Raw genomic sequence first — 16,051 nt, forward strand, 5'->3', positions numbered from 1 at the left:
GCCTTTTCTTATCCAGTTCCTGCTTGTGTTATTTCCTCTAGGAAACATTCTCTCACTATCTGATTTGATGTTTCTCATTTGTTTCTTTTTTGTTTTTAAATTTGTAAAAGTTTATTTATTTAGAGAGAGCAAGTGGGGGAAGGGCAGAGAGAGAGGGAGAAGGAGAGAGGATCCCAAACAGACTCCTTGCTGTCAGCAGAGAGCCCAATGTGGGTCTCAAACCCAAGAATCCTGAGACCATGACCTAAGCCGATGTCAGACGCTTAACCGATTGAGCCACCCAGGTGCCCCTCGGTTGTTTCTATTGGCTCCCTTGCTTACATCCATTATCCATCAGAGTGTGCCTTGTACATTCTTGCTTGATTTACGTGTCTGTATTGCCCACTGTACTCTAAGGTCTTTGAGGGGAGTGACCAGTGTAAACTGCTTATCTTTAACATTTAGAATGGTGCTTGAATATAGTAGGTGCTAAATAAATACATATTTTTTTCAGTAATGAAAGAAGTTAGAGTTGAGTCAAATCCTTATAAATATAATTTGCTTCCCCGGTGCAAAATAGGCACTTCTAAGGAGTTACGTCTTTTTTTTTTTTTCTGGTTAGCAATTTACTTGTTTAGTCTGTGAACATAATTAGATTCAGTATGTAGTCTTGTGTTGACTTTCTAGTAAGTCTAATAAGAGTTTGAAAGAAGTTTTGAAAGAACAGGCTAATCGCTTGAGTTCTTGATGCTTTGAAATTACTACAGGAGATATTTTGTTCTGTCTACCCAGTGAAACCTCTGTAATTTCTGCAATTTGCTGTGACAACTTACTTTTGCAGAGTTTTTGCTACTTTGATATCTTTGGAAGCTGGCCTTGGCTCCCACATTTTACTTGTTCTTCTCTTAGACACTCTAATTACCATGTCTCTCCCATTAAATAATTGAGCTCTTGATTATCATGAGGCTAATTATAGATAGCAATAACTGAAAACCATTTACATAAACCTCAAATTGCCCCTTAGAAATTGTTTTAAATTTTTCATTCTTCGGAAGTCAACATGGAATGGTGGGTAAAAAAATACCTCATTGTGAGTTGGGAAATTTATATTCTACATTTGATTCTTCTGGGACCTAAATTTTCATATGCAGTATGAGCTAAGTATATCAAAGTATATTGGTATGAATCTTTGCCTTAGGGGCATCTGGCTGGCTTACTTGGTAGAGCATGTGACTCTTGATCTCTAGGTTATGAGTTTGAGTCCTATGTTGGGTGTAGACATTACTTAAAAATAAAATCTTTAAAAACAAAAAACAAACAAACAAAAACAACTGGCAGGTATGAAGCTTTGCCTGAGAGACAGTCATGCAGGAAAGGACAAACAAGGCATAATTATTTTTAAAAACTGAAAAATTAACTCCTCAGCACATATGTGCTGAAAATACACAGGTGGTTTGTTTAGTGCCTGACTTAATTCCTGTAAGGGCTTAATACACTGGAAAATCATGGCATAGAATCATGTCTTTTTTCATGTGTCAAGGAAGGACTCCAATATCTAGTTTTACTTATGGAAAAATTTATTGTGTTAAACTTGTTGTTTAGAAAACTTTCTTCTTTTCCATGGGAGAGAATATGTTTGCATACTAGCTTTCTTGGTGTGTCCACACGGAGGGCTCAGTGTCAGGTGGCAGCTACCACCTGCATACTGTATCTTCCCACTACTTTTGGCATTGCTTTATTATTTGATAATTAGAAGGAATATGGAAGGGATATTAGAAAACCATAATAAAACTGGAAATAAAAAGTTGGATATATTCTATTATTTGACAGAGAGGGAGAGAGACAGAGACATAGAATCCGAAACAGGCTCCAGGCTCTGAGCTGTGGGTACAGAGCCAGACATGAGGCTTGACCTCAGACGGTGAGATCATGACCTGAGCCGAAGTCAGACGCGTAACCGAATGAGCCACCCAGGCACCCCTCAAGAGTTTCTTTTCGTAACTGACTGAGCCACCCAGGCGTCCTCAGCTTGTTCGTTTCTTAAAAAAAAAAAAAAAAAAAAAAAGCTGAGGGATTTTATAGGTCGTTTTGGTGAGAATCAACCTTTCTGTTTTTAAGCTATATTAAGTCTTTTAAGATATATCTTTTTAAAGCATATTTTTGCTCAAAATGCCTTCACTTGTTCCACATTCAGGCTTCGTGTTCTTTCTCATATGTAGTCTGAACTTTTCTCCTTTCGTGTTGTTATTCCCTCATGTCCTTCATACTTGATATTCTTTATACCTACTCTCTAAGTTTAATAGGTTCAAATATTACAAGTGTTTATGTTTTAATGTCATAAATTACAAATTAGCTGCAAGAAGTTTTGTTTTTTTTTTTAATTGTGGTATAGTTGATACACAGTGTTAACATTAGTTTCAGGTATACCAGTAAGAAGGTTTTAAAAAATAAATTTTCATGAGACGAATCACTTAAAATTTATATAATTTTGTAATTGGAGCACCAAAAAAGTCAGCAAAACAAAACCCACCAAATGAAAAAGAAAAAAAACAAACCATAATAATAATCATAATAAAATAGGACTTTACTTTTAAATAGAAAGGTGAGGGTAGCTTGAAGGAAGTGTTGAGGAGACCAGAGCAAAGTGCACACTGATCTTCAGAACCATAGGAAACACTGTCCGTGCAGGACATGTGTGCAAACTGGGCTGTGAAGGACAGCAGAAGAATGGCGCATCGTGTGCCGACACGTGCTCTGCTTTCTTGTGGCTGCGTGGAGGTTCAGAGCATTCAGGTAGCAACAAAAATTGAGTATGAACCAACCTCAGGGTTCTATTGATATCATTTCCTTGCTTCCAAATCACAATATGAATTAATTCAGGTTTCAGAAAACAATCGCTGAAGAATAAGCTATATTCCAGGGCCTCCTGGGTGGCTCAGTTGGTTAAGTGTCCAGCTCTTGGTTTCGGCTCAGGTCATGATCTTGGCTCAGGTCATGATCTCACAGTCTATGATTTCAAGCCCTTGTCAGGCTCAGTGCTGCTCTTGCTGATTCATCAGAATCATTGCTTGTGATTCTCTCTCCCTGTCTCTCTATCCCTCCCTCGCTCTCGCATGCACTCTCTCTCTCAAAATAAATAAATAAACTTAAAAAAAATAAGCTATTCCAGTGTTCCAGATTCAGTTTCATTTTCCATCAATGAAATTTCCCTGATCCTCCTGGCTAGAAACGACACTGCTACTTTTGAATACTAAAGTACTTTATAATTGTCTTATGACACTTATGTCTTCCATGTCATATTATTCTTATCAGGGAGCATGTTTTATTCCTTTATAGGCTTGCAATTTTTTTGAGCTAATTTCTGGTTTCAATTAATTTGTGCATGCTCTGTAGCACCTCAGATGGTATCCTGCATATAGTAGGTGTTTGAAGATGTTTAATGAATGAATGTCTAGTAAATGAAATACAGTAGAGAAATGAGAGGTAAATAAGAAAGAAAGTAGAACAAAATTGTGCGCTCTCTGCTTTTGTTTTCTGTTTCATTGTTAGTTTGATAGAGGCACTAAAGAATCTAAAGCTGGTTTAATCATAAGAGTAATTATAATTTGAGGTATCTCTAACATGAAAATTATTTCTTTTTTGTTTAAGACATCCTTGTGTTCACAAAAACTAGAGAGAGCCACATCCCTGTTAGATTCTGTAGATATTCATTCATCTACTTTAAAACTCAGATAATTTTAACAATTGGTAACTTTCATCAAGAGATTTTAAATTTTTTCTGAATGTACAAAGTCAGAACCTGCTGACAATAACAACTTCTAAATGGTATCAAATGTGCTCTTGCTATAGAATTCAACCAGGTGTGTCAGCTAATTCCATTTGAACATGAGGAAATAACTATAATCATTTCATATTTAACTTTGTAGATTAAAGGCAAATATCAGTTACATGACATTTTGTGTAGAATTGGCCTCTTTTCCTTTTATATTTTCCTTATTTTATTTTTTTATTATTATCATCATTATTATTATTTTTGAGAGAGAGAGTGCTTGTGTGTGTGCATGTGTACAAATGGAGAAGGGGCAGAGGGGAGGAAGAGAAAGAAGATCCCAAGCAGTCTCCACACCCAGCACAGAGCTGGACTTGGGGCTTGATCTCACAATCTGAGCTGAGATTAAGTCAGATGCTTAACTGATTAAGCCACCCAGGCATCCCTGTTTTTCATATTTGATTCTTTAACACTTAGGTATTATGCTTAGAAAAATAATGAAATGGGCGCCTGGGTGGCGCAGTCGGTTAAGCGTCCGACTTCAGCCAGGTCACGATCTCACGGTCCGTGAGTTCGAGCCCCGCGTCGGGCTCTGGGCTGATGGCTCAGAGCCTGGAGCCTGTTTCCGATTCTGTGTCTCCCTCTCTCTCTGCCCCTCCCCCGTTCATGCTCTGTCTCTCTCTGTCCCAAAAATAAATAAACGTGGAAAAAAAAAATTAAAAAAAAAAAAAAAGAAAAATAATGAAATGAACCCCCTTCTGTAGTTTCTGTATTTAAAACACAATTCTGTTAAATACATTTAGCATTTTATATGTGCTGAATGCATAGTCTACTCTAAAAAAATCATTTGTATGAAGCATCATTGACTATCTATTGTGGGCCACTATGTGATAGTGCATTGCTTCTGATCTGAAGTGAGACAGCCTGCAGCTTTCTGCTCCTCTGCTTCTCTGCTTATTATCTCCAGGTAACCATGGTCTATTATTTTCTCTTCTCTGGGTTTCATTCTGTTTTTTTTTTTTTTGGTAAAGTAGAGGCAGTGTTTTTTCCTCATAAGATTATTGGGGGGATTAACTGAAATGATGTGGTCATACCTCCTAAATATGTTTTGATCTATCCCCTTCTCTCCATTTCCATCATTTTTCCGTGGGCCACCACGTTCCTCACCTAGACTTAATATATTAACTCCACTCAGAGTGGTTTCTCCACATTGCAGCCAGAAGAGATCTTTGTCAAAGATGAATCACTCCTCACTCCTATACTTAAAAACCTTTTGTGATTTGCCATTGCTTGAGGATAAAATGCACAATTTTTAACAAAGTTTACAAGAGACTCTATGATTTAACTCTGTGTAATTTCTTGGCCCCGTCTTTACCTAATCTTCCTCTGAACTTTCTTTGTTCCAGCCACTGTGGACTTCTTTATTTCACTGAATGTTTAATACATCTCCTTGTCTTGGAAATATGTAAGCTTGAGGGAGGGACAGGTTTGAGTTGGAGGGGAGCAGTCAAAATCAGGAACTCAGTTGTAGCCATGTTCAACTTCAGCTGTTGTCTGGCCTTCCAAGTGGAGATGTCACGTAGGCTGCTGGATGTATACAGCTGGACTTAGAGACAGTTCTGTCTGGAGATATAAATATGGGAGCTGGCACAAAAAGGGTATTTAAAGTAGTAAGACTGAGTGAGTTCACCAAAGCCAGAGTCTGCCCTTTTTGGTTTGTTTTTTTTCCATGTCCCAGGATTTACTTGTAGGTCAGGATTCAGCTTCTGTGCCTTCTACCTTTGTTTTGCTTCCACATGCATATTAACAGCACTGTCTTCCAACTGTGCCATAGCACCTGCAATGTTATATCGCAGTTGACCAAATCGATCTCTCTCCATATATCTATATATAGATATCTATATATAGATATATATAGCTATTTAATGGCTTCTCAACTTTCCATTATATATACACTATGCTTTAAAAAATATTTCCTCTTTTTCCTACCATTTGGGTTGTTTCTAAATTTCCTTAATAACTGTGGAAGTCGATTACTGTGTAAAAGGCAGTGAACATTTTTAAGGCTTTTGATTTTTTCTTTTTTTTTTTTTTTTTCCAACGTTTATTTATTTTTGGGACAGAGAGAGACAGAGCATGAACGGGGGAGGGGCAGAGAGAGAGGGAGACACAGAATCGGAAATAGGCTCCAGGCTCTGAGCCATCAGCCCAGAGCCTGACGTGGGGCTGGAACTCACAGACCGCGAGATCGTGACCTGGCTGAAGTCGTACGCTTAACCGACTGCGCCACCCAGGCGCTCCAAGGCTTTTGATTTTCTAAAATGAACACTAACAGCATATTTAACAAATTTACATTTACATTGGGAGTGTATGAGAGTTTTTATCTTCGTGTACCTTTTGTAACAGCAGGACTGATTATTAAACACAATGTTTTCTAGTTTAAGGTATTCAATAATCAAATACAGCTTTTTAAAAATAATTTTAAAAATATGTATTTCTTTAATTTTGAAATTTTTTCATCTATTGACTTATTTTTGTTAAAATTTTTTTTTTTACTTTTTTATTAAAAAAGATTTAATGTTCATTTATTTTTGAGAGAGAGACAGAGCATGGGGAGGGGGGCGTGGGGATTGCAGAGAGGGAGACCCAGAATCTGAAGCACGCTCCAGGCTCTGAGCTGTCAGCACAGAGTCCACTGTGGGGCTGGAACCCACGAACTGCAAGATCATGACCTGAGCTGAAGCTGGACACTTAAGGGACCGCGCCACCCAGGCACCCCTGACTTATTTTTAATTATGAATTGTACATTTCCTTTTACCTATTCCTTTTGGAACATAATCTCATTTTCATTGATTTGTAAGTTTTTTTTTGTGAGTTCTTTAGATATTAGATGAAACATATAAGATGGTTTTTATAGGTCAAAAACGAATATTCACAATGTCATATGTTTCAACTTAAATTATGTAGTTTTCATTGGTTGCCAATGATTTCCCAGTTTGTTTGTCTTTTGTTCTTTTTTACTATATTTTTTAAAGCATATAACATGTTTAAAATTTTTTTTGTTGTTTAATTTAGTGATCCTTTCCTTTGTAGTTTTCCTCCATTGCTTTCTTGCAGTAAAAGGTCTTTCCATCCCAAGGGCAGATAAATATTTTTGTAGTTTCGTATTTTAAAATTTAACTTTTAAAATCCATCTGGAATTTTGGTCAAATGTATTGTTAAGGCAGGGATCTGTTTACTGAGTGATGAAACAATTACTTTCAGATTCCTGAGCAAACTCTGTTGTTTATTTTCATGCCCCATTGCTAAATACACAAAATTATTATGTGTCCTAGGAATATAACATCTTTGACCTTGGTTCTTCATAAAATACATTATTTTGGTGCCTTGGGTTAGCTGATGTGCTTCAAGGACCAGTAATGTGGGGACCTTAGTTTTGGCAATGTTAACTGTTAAGATATAAGTGGTAGTGTACTCATTACTTGATTTACTTGATGACTTCCTCCAGCATAATATTCCATCATCCACAAAACCTTACATATTAACTCAAATGGATAATATTGTTAAACAAAATGTTCTTTAAGTAGAGAGATTGTTAAAAAATCTTGATTGTGTTTTTCTTTTTTCTCTTTATACTTAAATTTGGCTTAGTTTTAGGAATGATACATATATTTTAAAATTTGTTCTTTGATTTAAGATACCAAGTGATGACATTACTTATTTATTAAGTAGTGCTATAGGCCAGAGTCAAAGTGCCTGTTCCATCATAGGTGTTTTAGACAGACATTCCACTCATTTATTTTAGAATTTTTAGAGCTTATTCTAGTTCCTGTGGAATAAACTGTGCAGTGTTAAATGAATTCATCTGAAGTCTAAATTTCTGTTATTTTATCTAAATTATATGTGGTGAGTCAGATGCGGTTGAAGAAAAAATAAATTGCTTTAAATTTTATAATTTATTGTTAAGACATTCTGGTGACCTTTGTTAAATTCTTCCCATGAGGGAAAGACCAAGCCTGGCTCCTCCCTTTTATATTCGGGCAGGTTGAGTGGTAGTAATATATGTATTTTTTAGAGTCTGAAGAAAGAAATGTATGCACTACTATTCAAACTCTTTTTCTATCTGGACTCAGAAACTTAATAGGTTTAGATGCATTTTTAGATAAATCTCTTGTGTCAAAATTGTTGATACTTGCTGTGTAAAACAATGGAACAAAATTGATTCAATAATAAGCTATTCAACTTAAAGACCAAATAAATTTGGATACTGAGGGATACTTGTATTGGGTCATACTAGGTTTCATATATTATGGACCACTCAAAGGGTGAAGATAAAATGGAAATACTCTTTTGTATTAAGAAAACTGATGATCTCATTCTCTGAGAAGCCAGCCAAAGATCTTGTCTTTAGTGTTCTAGAGTTTCCTGAAGACTCATTGAGTTTCCAGACCTCAGTGGGGTTGGAGAATGGGGAATAGACCACAGTCATAACTCAGAAGGGACAGAGGGTTGCCCTGTTGAAATGGGCTCCTCAGAACTGGAAGGTAGGATTTCTGTGGCCACTAGGTGGCTTCAGCTGCCTGCAAAGAAAGAGTACAGCTCAGAGGTACTATGGGGTTGCTTTTCACACTATATTTTGGAAAATAATTTTATGTTGGGAGTGCTTATTTTCTGAGCTAGATTGACAGAACCAGTTCATAAGACTTAAAGATTTTTGAGGATCGTATAGTCTCACTTTCTCATTTTAGAGATAACATTTAGGAAGACTTCTCTAAGTTGACTCTGCTATATAGGGGCAGAGCCAGAATTAGAACCCTAACCCTAAGGTCCCTGACTCTTTTCTAATATTTTAGCTGTTGAGTGTATGATACCAATTTATTTTTTGTTTCTCTGAAGTCATACCAGAGGACTATGTGGCACTGACCATGCCTAAATTAAATCCTGGAGAAAGTATATATATAGGAATGTTGTATCTAGAGGGGAGGTAGATGGGGAGGGGGGTAAAACAGGTGATGGGGATTAAGGAGTGCACTTGCTTAGATGAGTGCCAGGTATTGTATGGAAGTGTTGAATCACTATAGTATACACCTGAAAGTAATATTACACTGTATATTAACTTACTGGAATTTAAAAACTTAAAAAAAAATGTTAGTTCTAAGCAGAAATAACCTAAAGAAATAGAGGTAAAATTGAGGCACTTTTTGACTTCTGTGTCAAATATAAGAACTGGATATACATACATAGTATTTAAACGTTTCAAAAAAAATAATAAAAAGAATGTTGTGTTGAAGACAGGTGGTAAAGTGGATGCTGGTGACTTTATAGGAAAGACAATATCTACTTTAAACCAAGTTAAGCCTTTAGAGTAATGAGCTGACCCCTTGCCATGATCCAAAATTGAGGAGTTTTAAGATTTCATACTTATTCTGAATAAGGCTTAGACTTGTATAAGTCATCCTTTTTTTTTTCAGATGAATTTGCAACATTTTTTTCAAGTTATTTTTCTCTCAAATTTTCTGTTAATTTTGATTAATATTTAATCTTTAGAACAGGGTTAGAAATCTTTTTTTAAAATTAATTTATTTTTTTTAATTATTTTTAACGTTTATTTACTTTTGAGACAGAGAGAGACAGAGCATGAATGAGGGATGGTCAAAGAGAGAGGGAGACACAGAATCTGAAACAGGCTCCAGGCTCTGAGCTGTCAGCACAGAGCCCGACGCGGGGCTCAAACTCACATAATGTGAGATCATGACCTGAGCTGAAGTCGGTCGCTTAACCGACTGAGCCACCCAGGCGCCCCAGAAATCTTTTTTTTTTTTTTAAATCAAAGACCATTAGAAAACAAAAGAAAATCAGACAAATTCCTTATGTATCACCTCAAAATGACATATGACAATGTTGACTTCTTTTTTCTTCTGAGTAGGCTAGGGAAGAAGCAAATTGTGTTCATTTTAATGAAATTCTTTTAATAGCAAGTTCAGGAAAACTTAGAACTTTTAAAAATAGTATCCTAGCTTTATGTATAATTTATATATTTGGGCTAGTTTCTAGAGTAAAAAAGAAGGGCCCCTGGGTGGCTTAGTGTGTTGGGTGACTGACTCCTGGTTTCGGCTCAGATCACGATCTCATGGGTTCGTGAGATAGAGCTCCTGTGCTGTCAGCATAGAGCCTGCTTGGGAATCTCTCCCCCCACCCCCTCCACAAACCCTCTCTGTCTCTTTCTCCTCTCTCTCTCTCTTTCTCTCTCTCTCTCTCAAACTAAATATTTAAAGTAAAATAAAATAAGTGGTGTCATACATTAAAAAAAAAAAAGAGAAAAGAGATAAGGGAGCCTAATGAAGAAGGAAGAGTAAAAGAATGAGGAGGAACAGAGATAATCAGGATTTGAAGAGTGGTGGAGAAAGAGCCATGAAATGAGAAAATGGGATACTTCTCCCTCAGAGTCGAGAGCAAGAATGACTGTGGCTGCTTGAGTAGCAGTGTGTGTAAAGGAAGCTATGGTGGGGTCCCAGGGCAAAGCACAAACACAGGTCCCCAAGGTATAGAGAAGGAAAAGGAAAAGATCAGGGAGTGCATTTCTCTTCAAGGTCTTGGAGGCCTTACTTCACTAGCATTTTTCACCATTTCCCGGATTGTCTTGTCTTTGCTCCTGTGCCTCAGCCATGGTCTTCACCAGCCCGTAGACCAGCTCTTGATCCACTGTAGTTCCACAAGTGTTCACATGATTATTATGAATCTGCCAAGTGAAAGCTGGAGCGAGGATTAAATGATACAGTTACTTGGAAAGCTCTTGGAGCATGATTTATCATGTTGTTAGGTCCCCCAAATTGACAGCTATTATAAGAATTGTTAAGGTTTTCTTCTCCCCCTGTAAAATGAATCCTAACATTGGGAGTGCTTATATAAATATAAATCATGTTTAAAACATTTGAATTGAGTCTTTGATATAAAACTTTAGAAATAGATATGTGGTCATTTTCTTAATGGCATGTTGAAGCTGAATTGAATAAAAATATTGTTGGTCAAGTCTAAATACACCAAAAATTTGAATTATATCTCATTTTCTCTTTCTCTTTGTAGTGATTTAAAGGGAGTGATAGTCACTCTGAGTGATGATGGTCACTTGCAGTGTTCTTACCTGGGGACAGACCCTTCTTTTTTCCAAGCTCCAAAAGTTGAATCTAGAGAACTACACTATGAAGAACTTGATATAGAATTGAAAGAACTTCAGAAAATCATCAAAGATGTTAATAAATCGCAAGGTATCTCATTTGCAATTCTGTATTATGTGATTTTAGTATTCATTATAAAATTTATATGTGGATAATGTTTTGAATATATTAGTTAAATTTCTCCTCCAGGCTTAATTAAAATCATATTTGTAAAAACAGTATTGCTGTTTAGCATACGAGGTCTTTGTACTTAGTTTGTATTTTATAGCTTGTGAAAAAAATATCCTATTTAAGGTAATGTTTTTGTTAGTGTGTTTCAGGGACAGTACTATCTAATTTTTTTCTTTAAACTCTTAAGAAAGGAACAAAGTATTTATTTGGGTAGTGGTTTCAGGACATGAGAAGAGCATTATACTCTAGGGTGGTCACTTAGTAACTTCTAATATCCCTGAAAACATTTTAGTTGCTTCTTTTAAAAGAAACCAAAGCAGTACATGAGTTACCACTTGGTTGCTAAAATGGTGGTCATTTGTAGCTTTGCGATATAATTTAGCTCTGCAGTTAATTAGCCATCTAAATGGCGTGTAGCCTGCAGTATGCTGATTTCTAATGAGTCAGAGGCTGATATTTTCAGTTTCTGGGTTTTGAACAACTCAATACTATCTTACTTTGAGATTCACAAGGGTATAATTTTATTGTAAATTAAAAGGAGAAATAAAATACCAATCTTGCAGTTTAATTGGACATGTGAAAAACATTATTTTAAGTTTTCTTCTCACAGTCAGGTAAAAGTATTTTTTTAATGAGAAAAAATATGAACTATTTTCACATAAGAAATGTTAAAACAAGTAGTTACAATAAAAGCGCAGGGCATTAAAAGCCAGTCAAAACACCAGAGCCAATCTTAATCCTGATCCAATCACTTTACTAGATTTAACTATTTTTGAGTCTGCATTACCAAGATAGATTTAGAGGAATTTAGATAATATACTTTAAAAATATGATTATTAAAGTCAAATTATTATGCCTTGGCTTCACAATGTCCTTTTAGAAGTTTTGAAAGTAAACCAGTGAAACTTAGGTCTCTTAAGTACCTCTAATTACAGAAAACCTGTTTGTTGTCTACAGCCCCCTGTCAAATGGAGAATGGTTAACATTGGATGTGTCACATTGCAATATACAATCCCCCCCCCCCCCATTTTTGATACTGGTGTTTTGGGGATTAATGAAATTATAAGTCTCTTTTTGTCATTTAAAAATATAATTGGAGAAGAGTGGCATATATATGAAATGTGAAATTTCCAGAGTTCATTAAATAAATTTAATGTGGCTTTTCACATTAGATTTTGTGTCTTGAGATTTTGCCCTTCCCATAAACTATGTGCTAATGATATTTTGATTAACACTCAATTGTGTAAAAGAGTTCTCAGAAAAATCCTTTACAGCTAAAAGTTTTTTTCTGTGACCATAGTGATACCCTTGAGTGAGAAGGGTTGGGCTACTTTTAAAGTTGTCATTACCTTGATCCTTCTGTGTACTTGAAATAACTGCTAACTAAGCTAGGGATGTGCCCACAGACTTGGTGTAAAGTTCATTATTTACATAACCGCAAATTTTACTTAATATTTAAAGTTCCCTGCCCCTTCTTTGCCATCATTTAGTCGTACCAAAAAAACAAAACAAAACAAAATAAAAAAACCAACAGTAACAACAAAAAAACCCAAAGAGAAACTTGTAAGAAAGAGGACTTTTAAAATATACTATTTCCAGATATTGAAAACATTTAGTATTGTGTAACCTTATATAACTGTGGTATATTTGTTTATTAAAATACCTGTAATTAGGGGCACCTGGGTGGCTCAGTCGGTTAAGGGTCCAACTTCGGCTCAGGTCATGATCTCTCAGTTCATGGGTTCGAGCTCCGCGTCAGACTCTGTGTTGACAGCTCAGAGCCTGAAGTCTGCTTCGGATTCTGTGTCTCCTTCTGTCTCTGTTCCTCCCCTGCTCGTGCTCTGTCTCTGTCTCTCTTTCAAAAATAAAGGTTAAAAAGTTTTTTAAAAAAAACCTGTAATTATATAAAAGCACCAAATCATTTCATTGCAGAAGATTATGAGAAGTTAAAACTCTGAACTTTTTGATGACCTCATTATTCGTTTAAATGCCACTTATTTTAGTATAGTGACTTTAACTTGCAAAAATAAGTTCACAGTCTTGTGGATTATTTTCAGTACTTAGAGCTTTTTTATTTCTTCAAAGCAAGAGTTTCAGCAAAATTTAAAGCCAATTTAAAGAGTACATTTTGTTGTACACATGGTGTATATTATCTACTGTAATAAAAGTGTTTTTGAAGCTGATTTTATGTGTGTAACTTATATGAGGAATGTATGTTGTAAGCATGAAATTATAGTAATAATTTCTGTATGGCTCATGGGTTTTGAAGCTTTTCATACTCATTAGTGTGAATCCTGCCTAACATTTCTTTTACCAGTAGTCAACAACATCTGTCGGTAGGCACTTTCAAAGACAGAAGTTTCTTATGATTTAGCCAGTTGATCATGTTCTCTGCTGGGGTGGGTGTGAAGGAATGGGTATGGTATTGAGATAGCCTCCTACACAGTTGTGTATTCAGGAAGGGAAAGAGAACAGTAAGAACGGGGCATATAGTTTGTGTGTGTTTTTTAAGTTTTTAATGTTTATTTGAGAGAGAGAGAGAGAGAGAGAGAGAGCGCTCAAGTGGAGGAGGGGCAGAGAGAGAGGGAGACACAGAATCTGAAGCTGGCTCCAGGTCCTGAGCTGTCAGCACAGAGCCAGACACAGAGCTTGAACTCAAGAACTGTGAGATCATGACATGATCCGAAGTTAGATGCTTAACCGACTGAGCCACCCAGGTGCCGCAAGAAAGGGGCATATAAATGAAAGTCTGTACCCCATTGGAAATAAGTCTAGGGTAACTAAATTGTCTTTACCATTGAGTACTAGAAGTATTTGTGCTTGGTGACCTTGTTGGGAGATGTATTGTTTAGGGCTATGTCTGGCTGCACGTAATACCATACTCAAATAAGGTGGCTTAAACAAGGCAGAGGTTTATTTCTTTCCCATGGAAAAGAAGTCCAGTGATGGGCAAACCAGGGTTGGTTTGGCAATTCCACTGTCATCAGGGACTCCAGTTCCTTCTATCCCAGGGTCATCTATTGGTCCAGGAAGGCTTCTGGAACTCCTGCCCTCACATCTGCAGCTGAGTCAGCCCCCTTAAGGATCTTTCCTGGAAGCCACACCCTGAGCAGCTTCTACTCACATCTTACTGGCCACTCCAAGCTGCAAAAGAGGCTGGGAAATATAGTGTTTCAGCTGAGCACTTTGTTGCTTAGAATAAAATTGGGCTTCCTTTAGTAAAGAACTAAAGAGTGGCTATTGGGTAGGTGGTGAACAGTCTTTTGTACTCTCTGCGTAAGGTATGGAAATTCCTACACCGAATATTGCAATACTGGTGGGAATGCCTGATGGCAGTCGTAGGCAGTTCTTCTCTTTGTGAGATAGCTGATTCCTGTGGCATCATCCAAGAACTTTCCATGTTTTTAGTCAGTCATCCTTGGTGAGTGAAGGATGTTTCCTCTCAGGGTCACAGGGTAATTTCGGCAGTTCCAGGTATTATGTGCAAATATGATTTCCAGGGAAAAGAGAGATATTTCTCCCAGGTCTCCCATTTTATTATGGGGAAATAGCTTTCCTAGAAGCCTGTGCCAGCATCCCCCATTTCTAACTTCCCTCACCTCATGTCTGCCAGGATTAAGCCCCACACTTATGCCTAAAACAACAAATGGTCAGGGAAATGAAATCACCATGATCGGATCTGACCAATCCAATGACTTTGAGGTGAAAGTGAATGTCTCAGCAGAATTAGGGCTATGCCACAAAGGAGGAGGAGTGGAAAGTGCATGTTAGGTGGGAGCCAGTAGTTGGTTTTACACACACACACACACACACACACACACACACACACACACTGTTTTTAAAAAACAGACTATATTGTGTGTATGTACGTACATATATATATTACATATATGTTACACACATATACATGTGCGTATATATTGTTTCCTGTTTATTTAGAATCTCTGTCACTTGTTCATCATATCTCATTGTGCACTGTAAATATTTTTTTAAATTATGAAATTTTAAGTTGTGAAAAAACCATGAATATGGTGAAAATAATTCTAATCATACTAAAAGGGTAAACCCCCAGATCCTGGTTCCACTAGATTATTTATTTATTTATTTTATTTTTTATTTTTTTTATTTTTTTATTTTATTTTATTTTATTTATTTTATTTTTTATATATATGAAATTTATTGACAAATTGGTTTCCATACAACACCCAGTGCTCATCCCAAAAGGTGCCCTCCTCAATACCCATCACCCACCCTCCCCTCCCTCCCACCCCCCATCAACCCTCAGTTTGTTCTCAGTTTTTAAGAGTCTCTTATGCTTTGGCTCTCTCCCACTCTAACCTCTTTTTTTTTTTTTCCTTTTTCCTTCCCCTCCCCCATGGGTTCCTGTTTAGTTTCTCAGGATCCACATAAGAGTGAAACCATGTGGTATCTGTCTTTCTCTGTATGGCTTATTTCACTTAGCATTACACTCTCCAGTTCCATCCACGTTGCTACAAAAGGCCATATTTCATTTTTTCTCATTGCCACATAGTACTCCATTGTGTATATATACCACAATTTCTTTATCCATTCATCAGTTGATGGACATTTAGGCTCTTTCCATAATTTGGCTATTGTTGAGAGTGCTGCTATGAACATTGGGGTACAAGTGCCCCTATGCATCAGTACTCCTGTATCCCTTGGATAAATTCCTAGCAGTGCTATTGCTGGGTCATAGGGTAGGTCTATTTTTAATTTTCTGAGGAACCTCCACACTGCTTTCCAGAGCGGCTGCACCAATTTGCATTCCCACCAACAGTGCAAGAGGGTTCCCGTTTCTCCACATCCTCTCCAGCATCTATAGTCTCCTGATTTGTTCATTTTGGCCACTCTGACTGTCGTGAGGTGATACCTGAGTGTGGTTTTGATTTGTATTTCCCTGATAAGGAGCGACGCTGAACATCTTTTCATGTGCCTG

General features: G+C 36.8%; 1 protein-coding gene across 1 annotated transcript in view; it reads left to right on the plus strand.

Moving 5' to 3' along the window:
* The window catches only part of BBS9 (Bardet-Biedl syndrome 9), a 456,168-nt gene that overhangs the window by 174,364 nt on the left and 265,753 nt on the right, over nucleotides 1–16,051 (plus strand). The window contains exon 10 of the mRNA XM_032592426.1: nucleotides 10,832–11,013. Coding sequence (XP_032448317.1) covers nucleotides 10,832–11,013 — 182 coding nt within the window. The remainder of the gene's footprint in view (nucleotides 1–10,831; nucleotides 11,014–16,051) is intronic.

This window comes from Lynx canadensis, chromosome A2 (genome assembly GCF_007474595.2).
Source record: "Lynx canadensis isolate LIC74 chromosome A2, mLynCan4.pri.v2, whole genome shotgun sequence".
Classification (NCBI taxonomy): Eukaryota; Metazoa; Chordata; class Mammalia; order Carnivora; family Felidae; genus Lynx; species Lynx canadensis.